We start from the raw sequence: 17,709 nt of genomic DNA on the forward strand, positions 1-17,709 counted from the left end.
AGGGTAGGATATTATAGGGTAGGATGATAGGGTATGTTATAGGGTGGAATCGGATATGGTAGGATAGGGATCGCATGACAGGGTAGGGTGAAAAAACAGGGTAGGATAGAATATGGAATGGTAGGACAGGGTATGGTAGGATAGGATAGGATGGGTAGGATAGGGTAGGGTAGGAGAGTATAGGGTAGGATAGGATCATTACCAAAAAAACAACCGTTCATACGATAACTTGAATTACAGTGTTATTCAGAGGAGTAGAGAGGAGTAGAGAGGAGTAGAGAGGAGTAGAGAGGAGTAGAGAGGAGTAGAGAGCAGTAGAGGAGTAGAGAGCAGTAGAGAGCAGTAGAGAGCAGTAGAGGGGTAGAGAGGGGTAGAGAGGAGTAGAGGGGTAGAGAGCAGTAGAGGGTAGAGAGGGGTAGAGAGCAGTACAGGAGTAGAGAGGGGTAGAGAGGGGTAGAGAGGGGTAGAGAGGGGTAGAGAGGGGTAGAGAGGGGTAGAGAGCAGTAGAGGGCAGTAGAGAGGGGTAGAGAGGGGTAGAGAGGGGTAGAGAGGGGTAGAGAGAGGGGTAGAGAGGGTAGAGAGGGGTAGAGAGGGCGGTAGAGGAGTAAGAGAGGGGTAGAGAGGGGTAGAGGGGGGTAGAGAGGGGTAGAGGGGTAGAGAGGGGTAGAGAGGGGTAGAGGGGTAGAGAGGGGTAGAGAGCAGTAGAGGAGTAGAGAGGGGTAGTGCGGTAGAGAGCAGTAGAGGGGTAGAGAGGAGTAGAGAGGGGTAGAGAGGAGTAGAGGGGGTAGAGAGGGGGTAGAGAGGAGTAGAGAGGGGTAGAGAGCAGTAGAGGAGTAGAGTGGGGTAGTGCGGTAGAGAGCAGTAGAGGGGTAGAGAGGGGTAGAGAGGGGTAGAGAGGGGTAGAGAGCAGTACAGAGCAGTAGAGGAGTAGAGAGGGGTAGTGCGGTAGAGAGCAGTAGAGAGGGGTAGAGAGGGGTAGAGAGGGGTAGAGAGGGGTAGAGAGGAGTAGAGAGGGGTAGAGAGGGGTAGAGAGCAGTAGAGAGCAGTAGAGGAGTAGAGAGGGGTAGTGCGGTAGAGAGCAGTAGAGAGGGGTAGAGAGGAGTCGAGAGGAGTCGAGAGGAGTCGAGAGGAGTCGAGAGGAGTAGAGGGGGGTAGAGAGCAGTAGAGAGGAGTAGAGAGCAGTGGAACAGGAGAAGGCGTATTTTATGAGTTGTCTCTGACTGTGGAAAGCCCCCTGGCCTGCTTATGTCTTTCCCCTGAGCGTGAGAGTAGGACATACAAAGCAGACATCCCAGACCCGGGTGTAAATACTATTGGAAATCATTTAAAAATACTTTATCTGTGCTGGTTTGAGTTTGTATAGTGCTATGGAAACCAATAGAGAAGTCAAACCATGCCAACCTGGCACTCCAAGCAGGCTAAAACAAATACTTAAAGTATTTGAAAGATTTCAAACATGATTTGAACCCAAGTGTGCAGAGAAAACATAACATGCCACAGCCTGGTTCAGGATGAGCCCTAAGACGTCAGCAGCACCAGGCACCAAGCAGAGGCAAGCTGACCTCCCTGAAAGAGACACATCATGTCTGTCTGGTCTGCAACCTCTCAACTAAAATAACCACCTCAATGGAAACATTCTGACCCCCCACCCCACCCCACCCCCTCCCTCCCAAAAAAAATTCCCCCACCCCTTGCTACAGAAAGAGGGAACCGTAGTTAACCAATGCTTTTATAGTTTCAGTTTAAGAAATATTCACTTAATGGAGGCTTTTTTTGTTGCTCCGCTAGAAGCTGAAAAGAACTGATAAGCCAAATAAGTAAATGAAGGCATCTTTAAGATTAAAAATGGTTGAAGACATCTTGTTTACCTGATGCAGGTAACCCTGACGGTGTTTGAGCTGGCGTCTGCAGCAGGACTGACTTGTGACATCGACCCTGCTTTGGTGGCAGCCGTCGCTAGTATGCGTACAGGTAAATACAATAGTCTCTGGTGGGGATGTCCGTTTTTTTTTACACTGGTCATGTTCCAAGACAATTGTCACTATCCGGCTCGAAGGACCACTTTATTGGTTTTGTACAATATATCTTCATGACAAAACAGAAGGATTCCACAACCTATCCTCCCCTTTATATAGCTGGACTCCAATTGGCTAAAAAGTCAAACAAATGAAAATATATTTAACCTATTAATGCATGTCTTTCAACTTTCCTTTTGTTTTTTTCTTCCTATTAACGTTTTCTAGAGTTTAGAAGAAGACATTTTTTTTTTAAAGGAAAGTTTGCTAAAAATGAGTTCTACTCTTCAGATAACTCATCTGTTGATGAGGAGTACAAGCTAACCTGCCTTCTCCTGGTTTACATCGCCGTGTCTCTGCCCATCCTGGCTTTGGATCCCAACTCCTACTACAGCAGACATTATGGTGGTAAGGACTGGGTTATTGACTTGTGGTAAATGTACATAGATGTCCCTCTTCGCTCCCTGTTGAACATACGGTCACAATAACCCTAGTGATACATTTAGTTCAGTGCAAAACCAACAACATTACATTGTGTCTCTGCCTTCTCTGAACCTGGACCCCAACTCCTCCTACATTCGACAGGATGTTCATTTCATCAAATAATCTGTATTATAAACTGTTTGGTTCCAGCCCTGACTGTTGATTGGCTGACAGCCTCGGTATATGAGACCGTATACCATCGGTATGACAAAGCATGTATTTTTACTGCTCTAATTACTTTAATAACCAGTTTAAAATAGCAATAAGGCACCTCTTGGGTTTGTGATATATGGCCAATATACCACGGCTAATGGCTCTATCCAGCACTCTGAGATGCGTCGCGATTTAGAACAGCCCTTAGCCGTGGTATATTGGTAAAGTGACTGTTCCACTGGATGTCATAAGGTGAATGCACCAATTTGTAAGTCGCTCTGGATAAGAGCGTCTGCTAAATGACTTAAATGTAAATGTAATGTAATGATATACCACACCCCCTCGTGCCTTATTGCTTAATTTAACCCTTGGAGAAATTCTTCAGGCAGGGTTGTATGTTCACTCCAACAACAAAAAAAACTGCATTTTAAAATGTTTTTCTTTCCAGATCTCGAAATCTGCTCCAATGTGGAGTTGAGTCCATGTCTGATTTACATGTTCATGTGTTCGTCTGGATCCTCATTGGCTCCATGTTACAATAGCAACAGCTGCCCCTTCTCATGCCATCTGTTGTGTGTAGATTAGTGCTAAGCGATTAACCAAAATGAATGCGTGATTATGAGGGGACATAGAGAGCAGCTGTTGCTTCATGAGGTATCTCTACCTGAAAACACATGATCTAAGGGATTGATAGTTTGGTATTCAGCAGTCATAAAAGTATGCCTTATTTACTTTGAAGAACTACTAAAATAGTGATTTTTGTCAGGCAACAGGTCTATAGAGACGAGATGTCGACTTGGAGTGAAATAATAAAGTCATCAAATAAAACAAATGTAAAATACAGAACAACTGAAATATTTTAGTAAAGTGATGTGAGTAAATGAAGGTTAAAAATAAGTCATAATATATGCCATTTAGCAGACGCTTTTATCCAAAGCGACTTACAGTCATGTGTGCATACATTCAACGTATGGGTGGTCCCGGGGATCAAACCCACTACCCTGGCGTTACAAGCGCCATGCTCTACCAACTGAGCTACAGAAACAGTAATGGACGGTCACTACCATCATGGGACTTGTATTCATTGGTTTATTCTGTGTTCAATCCAGCATTTTTAATACTCAAACCGACACCGATCCAACCTCAAAAAGCTGTATTCGCTCAGCACTAGTGTAGATCCAGCTGTATGCTTTACTTCTAACTGATTAGGAGAAACACACACAATAGTCACTGACTCATTTTTGAATCTTTCAGGGGTGAATCACAAGTAACATTTCCACCTTATCTCCCCATCGACGTCAGTGCACGACTAAGTGAAATTCGACTCAAGTGGAATTTGCCACAGTTATGCTAACTGGTTCAATGTGGTTGACATTCCATGGACACTAGTTACGCCAGTTTACCAGAACTTGGAGGAACAGTGACTTCATCACAGTCATCACTGTGACACCTTGGAATACTTCTAATTCCCTATTGACCTTAACTCAGGCAGGTTGACAAATGAAAGACTTGTTTTTTTTACCAAGGACTCTGGGGATAGCGTCCCAAATTACACCCTATCCCCAATAGTGCACTACTTTTGACCAGAGCGCATAAGGAAGTGCACTACTTTTGACCAGGGCCCATGGGGAAGTGCACTACTTTTCAAATAAAATCAAATGTATTTATATAGCCCTTCGTACATCAGCTGATATCTCAAAGTGCTGTACAGAAACCCAGCCTAAAACCCCCAAACAGCAAGCAATGCAGGTGTAGAAGCACTATGGCTAGGAAAAACTCCCTAGAAAGGCCAAAACCTAGGAAGAAACCTAGAGAGGAACCAGGCTATGTGGGGTGGCCAGTCCTCTTGTGGCTGTGCCGGGTGGAGATTATAACAGAACATGGCCAAGATGTTCTAATGTTCATAAATGACCAGCATGGTCAAATAATAATAAGGCAGAACAGTTGAAACTGGAGCAGCAGCACGTTCAGGTGGACTGGGGACAGCAAGGAGTCATCATGTCAGGTAGTCCTGGGGCATGGTCCTGGGGCTCAGGTCCTCCGAGAGAGAGAGAAAGAAAGAGAGAATTAGAGAGAGCATATGTGGGGTGGCCAGTCCTCTTCTGGCTGTGCCGGGTGGAGATTATGACAGAACATGGCCAAGATACTTTTGACCAGAGCCCATAAGGAAGTGCACTACTTTTGACCAGAAACCATAAGGAAGTGCACTACTTTTGACCAGGGCCCATAAAGAAGTGCACTACTTTAGACCAGGGCCCATAAGGAAGTGCACTACTTTTGACCAGGGCCCATAAGGAAGTGCACTACTTTTGACCAGAGCACATAAGGAAGTGCACTACTTTAGACCAGGTCCCAAGTGCACTATATAGGGAATAAGGTGCTATTTGGGATGCTGTTGTGTTTCTATTTTATTTATTTTTTTACTTTTACTTAAGTAGGAAAGTCAGTTAAGAACAAATTCTAATTTTCATTGACAGCCTAGGAACAGTGGGTTAACTGCCTTGTTCAGGGGCAGAACAACATATTTGTACCTTCTCAGCTCGGGGGATTCGATCTTGCAACCTTTACGTTTACTAGTCCAACGCTCTAACCACTAGGCCACCTGCTGCCCCATAGTGATTGTGTCAGACAGCATAGATTTTCCATAAAATTAGTCTTATTGAGTTGGCACAGAGCCGGATGGAGAACTCCTAAGAGCATCAAATAACAACCGTGGAGCAAAGTCAGAGAGATGGTGACATCAGAGATGGTGACATCACAGATGGTGACATCAGAGATGGTGACATCAGAGATGGTGACATCAGAGATGGTGACATCAGAGATGGTGACATCAGAGATGGCGGTCAGGTTTTTCTCTGCATTTGAAACATGACCCTGGAATAAAAAGGATTCAGAAACCCTGATGGAGACAGGATTCCGTCAAAAGTGTCGGTAGCATTGTTGTTGTTACATCGGAGCTATAGAACGTGTGGCCACCTTCTTTTGTTATTGGCAGTGCTGGACCTAAAGGACACCTCCTACGGTCTAGGGAGTTGACTGTTATTGGCAATGCTGGACCTAAAGGACACCTCCTACGGTCTAGGGAGTTGACTGTTATTGGCAGTGCTGGACCTAAAGGACACCTCCTACGGTCTAGGGAGTTGACTGTTATTGGCAGTGCTGGACCTAAAGGACACCTCCTACGGTCTAGGGAGTTGACTGTTATTGGTAGTGCTGGACCTAAAGGACACCTCCTCCGGTCTAGGGAGTTGACAGTTCCTGTAAATGTAATTTTTTTAAAAGTGGTGTCTTTTCATTTAGTTTGGTATTCTTCTGTGTGGCCCTGGTTTCTGCTTTGATTGATTGACCGCAGGGAACCACAACAACATCCACTGTCTGGCCACGGCCGTCACTCAACTAATTGATTGATTGATTGATTGATTGACCGCAGGGCACCACAACAACATCCACTGTCTGGCCACGGCCGTCACTCAACTGATTGATTGATTGATTGACCGCAGGGCATCACAACAACATCCACTGTCTGGCCACGGCAGTCACTCAACTAATTGATTGATTGATTGATTGATTGATTGACCGCAGGGCATCACAACAACATCCACTGTCTGGCCACGGCCGTCACCCAACTAATTGATTGATTGATTGATTGATTGACCGCAGGGCACCACAACAACATCCACTGTCTGGCCACGGCCGTCAACCAGCTGTCCGCAGCCATGTTCACCGTCGAGAGCAAGAACATAGAGCAGCACCTTAAGGAGTTCCTTCTGGTACGTGATCAACCTGGATGCACTGTCTCTAAAGAGGTCATGTTGACACAGGATATTTTCATCTGATTTTTTTTAGCAGTTGTCCTGTAGTTGTAGATCTATTCCTACTGCTAAAGGTGATCTTGTTCATCTAGGTCGCGTCTTCCACACTGCTCCAGCTGGGGCAGAATGTAGAGAATAGGGTGGACGGCAAGAACAGAGACTCCATCTACCTTCTCCTGCACATGGTAGGCTCAGGTCTTCCTACAGTATTTCTACTTATCGTAATGTTGAAAATGTCAGGGGGCCATAACTAGGTCCTTGTGGATTGTTCTGGCTTGGACAAGGATTACGGAGTGACTCATAACAAGGTCCCAGATGTTTTTTCCTGTCAGGTCTCATGGTCAGGAGAAAAATGTCTGACTCTGGTCAAAAATCATGCATACTGTACATTTAACCTTTTTTAAATGTTCTATACATGTATAATGTATTCTCTTCACCTGATTGGCCACCTACCTCCTCTACAGATCGTGGAGGCGTCTCCGTTCCTGAGCCAGGACATGTTGGAGAGCTGTTTCCCTTATGTCCTGCTGAGGAACGCCTACAGAGAGGTCTACAAGAACTATATCATTACACTGGGCTAACACACACGCACGCACGCACGCACGCACGCACGCACGCACGCACGCACACACACACACACACACACACACACACACACACTGCTGGGGAACGTCTACAGAGAGGTGTACAAGGCCTTCATCAAATCCCTGGGTCGGATGCACTGAGTATCCGATATAACCTCTTCTAGGTTGGGATTCAAGCCGCTCGCTTTTGTAGACAGTGTGGCTTTCAAAGGCAATGTTAACCGTGTTCGTCAGGCCTGCTATATAGCACAGTTTCAGATTGAATCCAGGCTCTAGTCTCTGACGTCGCCAAACACTGCCTTCTGCTCCGTAGGGTCTAGGTCGTGTCACTGTAAAAGCTCTGTGGGGTCAACGTTGGATTACTGTAAAAAGCATTTTGTGACAACTGATGATGTAAAATGTGATTTATAAATAATAATAATAATAATGATTGATTGATTTGTTACTATGCACAGCTAACACAATATATGTGGCTTTGTAAACCTTCAGAAATAATATAACCTTTATTTAGCCATTATTAAAGGGTTTATGAAAGAACATGTCCAATCGTTTTTTTGGAGAGATCTTGGAAAAAATACAATACTTACTCCCATTGTCTATGAATACAGTTTACTGATATTTATTTAAATGTGTGTTTACAGTAAAAGACAATAACAACATGCACATTACACACATTACACTAATATGAGTGTATTTCCAGCCCACCGCTCAAAAAGACTACCTACACCAACCTCACCAAGCGTCCCCTGTGTTTAGCAATGGGGTCTGTTAGGCTGGGGGAAGTGTGGCCCATCCTGTAGTGTGTGTGTACTGGGCCTCCCCAATGGTCTAGAACTTCTTGGTAGGGGAGTCTATGGAACACCTCACACCTCGGTAGGTAGGAACACCTCGGTAGATAGGAACATCTCGGTAGGTAGGAACACCTCGGTAGGTAGGAACATCTCGGTAGATAGGAACACCTCGGTAGGTAGGAACACCTCGGTAGGTAGGAACACCCCAGTAGGTAGGAACACCCCAGTAGGTAGGAACACCTTGGTAGGTAGGAACACCTCATACCCCGGTAGATAGGAACACCTCGGTAGATAGGAACACCTCGGTAGATAGGAACACCTCGGTAGATAGGAACACCTCGGTAGATAGGAACACCCCGGTAGATAGGAACACCTCGGTAGATAGGAACACCTCGGTAGGTAGGAACACCTCATACCTCGGTAGGTAGGAACACCCCATACCTCGGTAGGTAGGAACACCCCGGTAGGTAGGAACACCCCGGTAGGTAGGAACACCTCATACCGCAGTAGGTAGGAACACCCCGGTAGGTAGGAACACCTCATACCTCGGTAGATAGGAACACCCCAGTAGGAAGGAACACCCCGGTAGGTAGGAACACCCCGGTAGGTAGGAACACCCCGGTAGGTAGGAACAGCCTGGTAGGTAGGAACACCTCGGTAGATAGGAACACCTCGGTAGATAGGAACACCTCGGTAGGTAGGAACACCTCATACCTCGGTAGGTAGGAACACCCCGGTAGGTAGGAACACCCCGGTAGGTAGGAACACCCCGGTAGGTAGGAACACCTCGGTAGATAGGAACACCTCGGTAGATAGGAACACCTCGGTAGGTAGGAACACCTCATACCCCAGTAGGTAGGAACACCCCGGTAGGTAGGAACACCTCATACCTCGGTAGATAGGAACACCCCGGTAGGAAGGAACACCCCGGTAGGTAGGAACACCTCGGTAGGTAGGAACCCCAGTAGGTAGGAACACCCCGGTAGGTAGGAACACCTCATACCTCGGTAGATAGGAACACCCCGGTAGGAAGGAACACCCCGGTAGGTAGGAACACCCCGGTAGGTAGGAACACCCCGGTAGGTAGGAACACCTCATACCCCAGTAGGTAGGAACACCCCGGTAGGTAGGAACACCTCGGTAGGTAGGAACACACCTCAGTAGGTAGGAACACCTCGGTAGGTAGGAACACCCCAGTAGTAAGGAACACCCCGGTAGGTAGGAACACCCCGGTAGGTAGGAACACCCCGGTAGGTAGGAACACCTCGGTAGGTAGGAACACCTCGGTAGGTAGGAACACCTCATACCTCGGTAGGTAGGAACATCTCGGTAGATAAGAACACCTCGGTAGGTAGGAACACCTCATACCTCGGTAGATAGGAACACCTCGGTAGATAGGAACACCTCGGTAGATAGGAACACCTCGGTAGATAGGAATACCTCATACCTCGGTAGGAAGGAACACCTCGGTAGATAGGAACACCTCGGTAGGTAGGAACACCCGGTAGGTAGGAACACCTCATACCCCAGTAGATAGGAACACATCGGTAGGTAGGAACACCTCGGTAGATAGGAACACCTCGGTAGGTAGGAACACCTCGGTAGGTAGGAACACCTCGGTAGATAGGAACACCTCGGTAGGTAGGAACACCTCGGTAGATAGGAACACCCCGGTAGGTAGGAACACCTTGGTAGGTAGGAACACCTCGGTAGATAGGAACACCTCGGTAGGTAGGAACACCTCGGTAGATAGGAACACCCCGGTAGGAAGGAACACCCGGTAGGATAGGAACACCTCGGTAGATAGGAACACCTCGGTAGTAGGAACACCCCGGTAGGTAGGAACACATATCTCGGTAGGTAGGAACACCTCGGTAGGAAGGAACACCTCATACCCCAGTAGGTAGGAACATCTCGGTAGATAAGAACACCTCGGTAGATAGGAACACCTCGGTAGATAGGTACACCCCGGTAGATAGGAACACCCCGGTAGATAGGAACACCTCGGTAGGTAGGAACACCTCATACCTCGGTAGATAGGAACACCTCATACCTCGTTAGATAGGAACACCTCGGTAGATAGGAACACCTCGGTAGATAGGAACACCTCATACCTCGGTAGGTAGGAACACCCCGGTAGGTAGGAACACCTCATACCTCGGTAGGTAGGAACACCCCGGTAGGTAGGAACACCTCATACCTCGGTAGATAGGAACACCCCGGTAGGAAGGAACACCCCGGTAGGTAGAAACACCCCGGTAGGTAGGAACACCCCGGTAGGTAGGAACACCCCGGTAGGTAGGAACACCTCGGTAGATAGGAACACCTCGATAGATAGGAACACCTCGGTAGATAGGAACACCTCGGTAGATAGGAACACCTCGGTAGGTAGGACCACCTCATACCTCGGTAGGTAGGAACACCCCGGTAGGTAGGAACACCCCGGTAGATAGGAACACCCCGGTAGATAGGAACACCTCGGTAGATAGGAACACCTCGGTAGATAGGAACACCTCGTTAGGTAGGAACACCTCATACCCCATTAGGTAGGAACACCTCGGTAGGTAGGAACACCTCGGTAGATAGGAACACCTAGGAAGGAACACCCCGGTAGGTAGGAACACCCCGGAAGGTAGGAACACCCCGGAAGGTAGGAACACCCTGGTAGGTAGGAACACCTCATACCCCAATAGGTAGGAACACCCCGGTAGGTAGGAACACCTCATAGGAACACCTCGGTAGGTAGGAACACCTCGGTAGGTAGGAACACCTCATACCTCAGTAGGTAGGAACACCCCGGTAGGTAGGAACACCCCGGTAGGTAGGAACACCTCATACCTCAGTAGGTAGGAACACCCCGGAAGGTAGGAACACCCTGGTAGGTAGGAACACCTCATACCCCAGTAGGTAGGAACACCCCGGTAGGTAGGAACACCTCATAGGAACACCTCGGTAGGTAGGAACACCTCGGTAGGTAGGAACACCTCGGTAGGTAGGAACACCTCGGTAGGTAGGAACACCGGTAGGTAGGAACACCCCGGTAGGTAGGAACACCTCATACCTCAGTAGGTAGGAACACCCCGGTAGGTAGGAAAACCCCGGTAGGAAGGAACACCCCGGTAGGAAGGAACACCCCGGTAGGTAGGAACACCTCATACCCCAGTAGGTAGGAACACCCCGGTAGGTAGGAACACCTCATACCTCGGTAGATAGGAACACCTCGGTAGATAGGTACACCCCGGGAGATAGGAACACCCGGTAGGTAGGAACACCCCGGTAGGTAGGAACACCCCGGTAGGTAGGAACACCTCATACCCCAGTAGGTAGGAACACCCCGGTAGGTAGGAACACCTCGGTAGGTAGGAACACCTCATACCTCAGTAGGTAGGAACACCCCGGTAGGTAGGAACACCCCGGTAGGTAGGAACACCTCATACCTCAGTAGGTTAGAACACCCCGGTAGGTAGGAACACCCTGGTAGGAAGGAACACCCTGGTAGGAAGGAACACCCTGGTAGGAAGGAACACCCTGGTAGGTAGGAACACCCCGGTAGGTAGGAACACCCCGGTAGGTAGGAACACCTCGGTAGGTAGGAACACCTCGGTAGGAAGGAACACCTCATACCTCGGTAGGTAGGAACATCTTGGTAGATAAGAACACCTCGGTAGGTAGGAACACCTCGGTAGATAGGAACACCTCACCTCGGTAGATAGGAACACCTCGGTAGATAGGAACACCTCGGTAGATAGGAATACCTCATACCTCGGTAGATAGGAACACCTCGGTAGGTAGGAACACCTCATACCTCGGTAGATAGGAACACCTCGGTAGGTAGGAACACCTCATACCTCGGTAGGTAGGACCACCCGGTAGGTAGGAACACCTCATACCTCGGTAGATAGGAACACCTCGGTAGGTAGGAACACCCCGGTAGGTAGGAACACCTCATACCCCGGTAGGTAGGAACACCCCGGTAGGTAGGAACACCCCGGTAGATAGGAACACCCCAGTAGGTAGGAACACCCCGGTAGGTAGGAACACCTCGGTAGGTAGGAACACCTCATACCTCAGTAGGTAGGAACACCTCGGTAGGTAGGAACACCTCATACCTCGGTAGGTAGGAACACCCCTGTAGGTAGGAACACCTCATACCTCGGTAGATAGGAACACCTCGGTAGATAGGAACACCTCGGTAGGTAGGAATACCTCGTTAGGTAGGAACACCTCGGTAGATAGGAACACCTCGGTAGGTAGGAACACCTCGGTAGGTAGGAACACCTCGGTAGGTAGGAACACGGTACTCGGTAGGTAGTAACTGTACCTAAATGGAGTAGTGTGTATGTATGGATGTGATGGATTCATTCATTTCATGCCCTATTATAAGCCATAAAGTTATCATGTTAAGGTAAGACCCAGATGCAGACAACGTCAAGTTAACATTTTAATAAGCCAACAGGGACAGGCAAAAGACAAGTCAAGGACAATAATCCAGATAGCTGGGGCAAAGGTACTGGACGGCAGGCAGAAAAGGTTAAACAGGAACAATCATGAGACAGGAACAGGGGGAAAACCGCTGGTAGGCTTTACAAAACAAAACGAACTGGCAACAGACAGAACACAGGTATAAATACACAGGGGTTAATGGGGAAGATGGGTGACACCTGGAGGGGGTGGAGACAATACCAAAGATAGGTGAAACAGATCAGGGTGTGACAGTAACCCCTCTCCTACCTGGGGGCATACCTGGTTGACCGGGGTGTCCCTGGTGGGGACCCAGCACCTCTCCTCCGGGCCATAACTCTCCCAGTCAACCAGGTACTGAAAATCCCTGACCTGAGGTCAGGGATAGGATAAAGTAATCCTTCTCACCCCCCTTAAAAGATTTAGATGCACTATTGAAAAGTGGCTGTTCCACTGGATGTCATAAGGTGAATGCACCAATTTGTAAGTCGCTCTGGATAAGAGCGTCTGCTAAATGACTTAAATGTAATGTAAAATGTAACACCTCATACCTCGGTAGGTAGGAACACCTCATACCTCGGTAGGTAGGAACACCCCGGTAGATAGGAGTGTTCCTATCTACCGAGGTATGAGGAGGAACACCCCGGTAGGTAGGAACACCTCGGTAGGTAGGAACACCTCATATCTCAGTAGGTAGGAACACCCGGGTAGGTAGGAACACCCCGGTAGGTAGGAACACCTCGGTAGATAGGAACACCTCGGTAGATAGGAACACCTCGGTAGGTAGGAATACCTCGTTAGGTAGGAACACCTCATACCTCGGTAGATAGGAACACCTCGGTAGGTAGGAACACCTCGGTAGGTAGGAACACCTCATACCTCGGTAGATAGGAACACCTCGGTAGGTAGGAACACCTTGATAGATAGGAACACCTCGGTAGGTAGGAACACCTCATACCTCGGTAGGTAGGACCACCCGGTAGGTAGGAACACCTCATACCTCGGTAGATAGGAACACCTCGGTAGGTAGGAACACCCCGGTAGGTAGGAACACCTCATACCCCGGTAGGTAGGAACACCCTGGTAGGTAGGAACACCCTGGTAGATAGGAACACCCCGGTAGGTAGGAACACCCCGGTAGGTAGGAACACCCCGGTAGGTAGGAACACCTCGGTAGGTAGGAACACCTCATACCTCAGTAGGTAGGAACACCTCGGTAGGTAGGAACACCTCATACCTCGGTAGATAGGAACACCTCGGTAGATAGGAACACCTCGGTAGGTAGGAATACCTCGTTAGGTAGGAACACCTCATACCTCGGTAGATAGGAACACCTCGGTAGGTAGGAACACCTCGGTAGGTAGGAACACCTCATACCTCGGTAGGTAGGAACACCTCATACCTCGGTAGGTAGGAACACCTCATACCTCGGTAGGTAGGAACACCTCATACCTCGGTAGGTAGGAACACCTCGGTAGATGGGAACACCTCATACCTCAGTAGGTAGGAACACCCGGGTAGGTAGGAACACCCGGCTAGGTAGGAACACCTCGGTAGATAGGAACACCTCATACCTCAGTAGGTAGGAACACCTCATACCCGGTAGGTAGGAACACCCCGGTAGGTAGGAACACCCCGGTAGGTAGGAACACCCCGGTAGGTAGGAACACCTCGGTAGATAGAAACACCTCATACCTCGGTAGGTAGGAACACCCCGGTAGGTTGGAACACCTCATACCTCGGTAGGTAGGAACACCCCGGTAGGTAGGAACACCTCGATAGATAGGAACACCCCGGTAGGTAGAAACACCTCGGTAGGTAGGAACACCTCGGTAGGTAGGAACACCTCGGTAGGTAGGAACACCTCATACCTCAGTAGGTAGGAACACATCGGTAGGTAGGAACGCCTCGGTAGGTAGGAACACCTCATACCTCAGTAGGTAGGAACACCTCGGTAGGTAGGAACACCTCATACCTCGGTAGGTAGGAACACCCCTGTAGGTAGGAACACCTCATACCTCGGTAGATAGGAACACCTCGGTAGATAGGAACACCTCGGTAGGTAGGAATACCTCGTTAGGTAGGAACACCTCATACCTCGGTAGATAGGAACACCTCGGTAGGTAGGAACACCTCGGTAGGTAGGAACACCTCATACCTCGGTAGGTAGGAACACCTCATACCTCGGTAGGTAGGAACACCTCATACCTCGGTAGGTAGGAACACCTCGGTAGATAGGAACACCTCATACCTCAGTAGGTAGGAACACCCGGGTAGGTAGGAACACCCGGCTAGGTAGGAACACCTCGGTAGATAGGAACACCTCATACCTCAGTAGGTAGGAACACCTCATACCCCGGTAGGTAGGAACACCCCGGTAGGTAGGAACACCCCGGTAGGTAGGAACACCCCGGTAGGTAGGAACACCTCGGTAGATAGAAACACCTCATACCTCGGTAGGTAGGAACACCCCGGTAGGTTGGAACACCTCATACCTCGGTAGGTAGGAACACCCTGGTAGGTTGGAACACCTCATACCTCGGTAGGTAGGAACACCTCGGTAGGTAGGAACACCCCGGTAGATAGGAACACCCCGGTAGGTAGGAACACCTCAGTTGATAGGAACACCTCATACCTCGGTAGATAGGAACACCCCGGTAGGTAGGAACACCTCAGTTGATAGGAACACCTCAGTTGATAGGAACACCTCGGTAGGTAGGAACACCCCGGTAGGTAGGAACATCTCAGTTGATAGGAACACCTCAGTTGATAGGAACACCTCGGTAGGTAGGAATACCTCGTTAGGTAGGAACACCTCATACCTCGGTAGATAGGAACACCTCGGTAGGTAGGAACACCTCGGTAGGTAGGAACACCTCGGTAGGTAGGAACACCTCATACCTCGGTAGGTAGGAACACCTCATACCTCGGTAGGTAGGAACACCCCGGTAGATAGGAGTGTTCCTATCTACCGAGGTATGAGGAGGAACACCCCGGTAGGTAGGAACACCTCGGTAGGTAGGAACACCTCATATCTCAGTAGGTAGGAACACCCGGGTAGGTAGGAACACCCCGGTAGGTAGGAACACCTCGGTAGATAGGAACACCTCGGTAGATAGGAACACCTCGGTAGGTAGGAATACCTCGTTAGGTAGGAACACCTCATACCTCGGTAGATAGGAACACCTCGGTAGGTAGGAACACCTCGGTAGGTAGGAACACCTCATACCTCGGTAGATAGGAACACCTCGGTAGGTAGGAACACCTTGATAGATAGGAACACCTCGGTAGGTAGGAACACCTCATACCTCGGTAGGTAGGACCACCCGGTAGGTAGGAACACCTCATACCTCGGTAGATAGGAACACCTCGGTAGGTAGGAACACCCCGGTAGGTAGGAACACCTCATACCCCGGTAGGTAGGAACACCCCGGTAGGTAGGAACACCCCGGTAGATAGGAACACCCCGGTAGGTAGGAACACCCCGGTAGGTAGGAACACCTCGGTAGGTAGGAACACCTCATACCTCAGTAGGTAGGAACACCTCGGTAGGTAGGAACACCTCATACCTCGGTAGGTAGGAACACCCCGGTAGGTAGGAACACCTCATACCTCGGTAGATAGGAACACCTCGGTAGATAGGAACACCTCGGTAGGTAGGAATACCTCGTTAGGTAGGAACACCTCATACCTCGGTAGATAGGAACACCTCGGTAGGTAGGAACACCTCAGGTAGGAACACCTCGGTAGGTAGGAACACCTCATACCTCGGTAGGTAGGAACACCCCTGTAGGTAGGAAACCTCACCTCGGTAGATAGGAACACCTCGGTAGATAGGAACACCTCGGTAGGTAGGAATACCTCGTTAGGTAGGAACACCTCATACCTCGGTAGATAGGAACACCTCGGTAGGTAGGAACACCCCGGTAGGTAGGAACACCCCGGTAGGTAGGAACACCTCATACCCCGGTAGGTAGGAACACCCCGGTAGGTAGGAACACCCCGGTAGATAGGAACACCCCGGTAGGTAGGAACACCCCGGTAGGTAGGAACACCTCGGTAGGTAGGAACACCTCATACCTCAGTAGGTAGGAACACCTCGGTAGGTAGGAACACCTCATACCTCGGTAGGTAGGAACACCCCTGTAGGTAGGAACACCTCATACCTCGGTAGATAGGAACACCTCGGTAGATAGGAACACCTCGGTAGGTAGGAATACCTCGTTAGGTAGGAACACCTCATACCTCGGTAGATAGGAACACCTCGGTAGGTAGGAACACCTCGGTAGGTAGGAACACCTCGGTAGATAGGAACACCTCATACCTCAGTAGGTAGGAACACCTCATACCTCGGTAGGTAGGAACACCCCGGTAGATAGGAGTGTTCCTATCACCGAGGTATGAGGAGGAACACCCGGTAGGTAGGAACACCTCGGTAGGTAGGAACACCTCATATCTCAGTAGGTAGGAACACCCGGGTAGGTAGGAACACCCGGTAGGTAGGAACACCTCGGTAGATAGGAACACCTCATACCTCAGTAGGTAGGAACACCCGGGTAGGTAGGAACACCCGGTAGGTAGGAACACCTCGGTAGGTAGGAACACCTCATATCTCAGTAGGTAGGAACACCCGGGTAGGTAGGAACACCCCGGTAGGTAGGAACACCTCGGTAGATAGGAACACCTCATACCTCAGTAGGTAGGAACACCCGGGTAGGTAGGAACACCCGGTAGGTAGGAACACCCCTAGGTAGGAACACCTCGGTAGATAGGAACACCTCATACCTCAGTAGGTAGGTACCCGGTAGGTAGGAACACCCGGTAGGTAGGAACACCCGGTTGGTAGAAACACCTCGGTAGGTAGGAACACCTCGGTAGATAGGAACACTTCATACCTCGGTAGGTAGGAACACCCCGGTAGGTTGGAACACCTCCCTCGGTAGGTAGGAACACCTCAGGTAGGAACACCTGATAGATAGGAACACCTCATAGAAACACCTCGGTAGGTAGGAACACCTCGGTAGATAGGAACACCTCATACCTCGGTAGGTAGGAACACCTCAGTTGATAGGTTGGAACACCTCATACCTCGGTAGGTAGGAACACCCTGGTAGGTTGGAACACCTCATACCTCGGTTGATAGGAACACCTCGGTAGGTAGGAACACCCCGGTAGATAGGAACACCCCGGTAGGTAGGAACACCTCAGTTGATAGGAACACCTCATACCTCGGTAGATAGGAACACCCCGGTAGGTAGGAACACCTCAGTTGATAGGAACACCTCAGTTGATAGGAACACCTCGGTAGGTAGGAACACCCCGGTAGGTAGGAACACCTCAGTTGATAGGAACACCTCAGTTGATAGGAACACCTCGGTAGATAGGAACACCTCAGTTGATAGGAACACCT

General features: G+C 49.4%; 1 protein-coding gene across 3 annotated transcripts in view; it reads left to right on the top strand.

The window, feature by feature from the left end:
- nckap1l (NCK associated protein 1 like) overlaps positions 1-7,586 on the top strand; it is a 61,027-nt gene extending 53,441 nt beyond the window's left edge. For 2 of the 3 annotated variants that reach the window (XM_046312002.1, XM_046312003.1), the window contains exons 27-31: positions 1,878-1,971; positions 2,307-2,423; positions 6,312-6,421; positions 6,556-6,648; positions 6,928-7,586. In XM_046312002.1, the coding sequence (XP_046167958.1) occupies positions 1,878-1,971; positions 2,307-2,423; positions 6,312-6,421; positions 6,556-6,648; positions 6,928-7,044 (531 nt within the window). In that variant the 3' untranslated portion in view covers positions 7,045-7,586. Of the gene's footprint in view, positions 1-1,877; positions 1,972-2,306; positions 2,424-6,081; positions 6,265-6,311; positions 6,422-6,555; positions 6,649-6,927 lie in introns of those variants that run through there. The other variant, XM_046312004.1, reaches the window with a different exon arrangement.
- Positions 7,587-17,709: the final 10,123 nt, after the last annotated feature.

The sequence above is a fragment of the Oncorhynchus gorbuscha genome, linkage group LG18 (assembly GCF_021184085.1).
Source record: "Oncorhynchus gorbuscha isolate QuinsamMale2020 ecotype Even-year linkage group LG18, OgorEven_v1.0, whole genome shotgun sequence".
In the NCBI taxonomy this organism is placed as follows: Eukaryota; Metazoa; Chordata; class Actinopteri; order Salmoniformes; family Salmonidae; genus Oncorhynchus; species Oncorhynchus gorbuscha.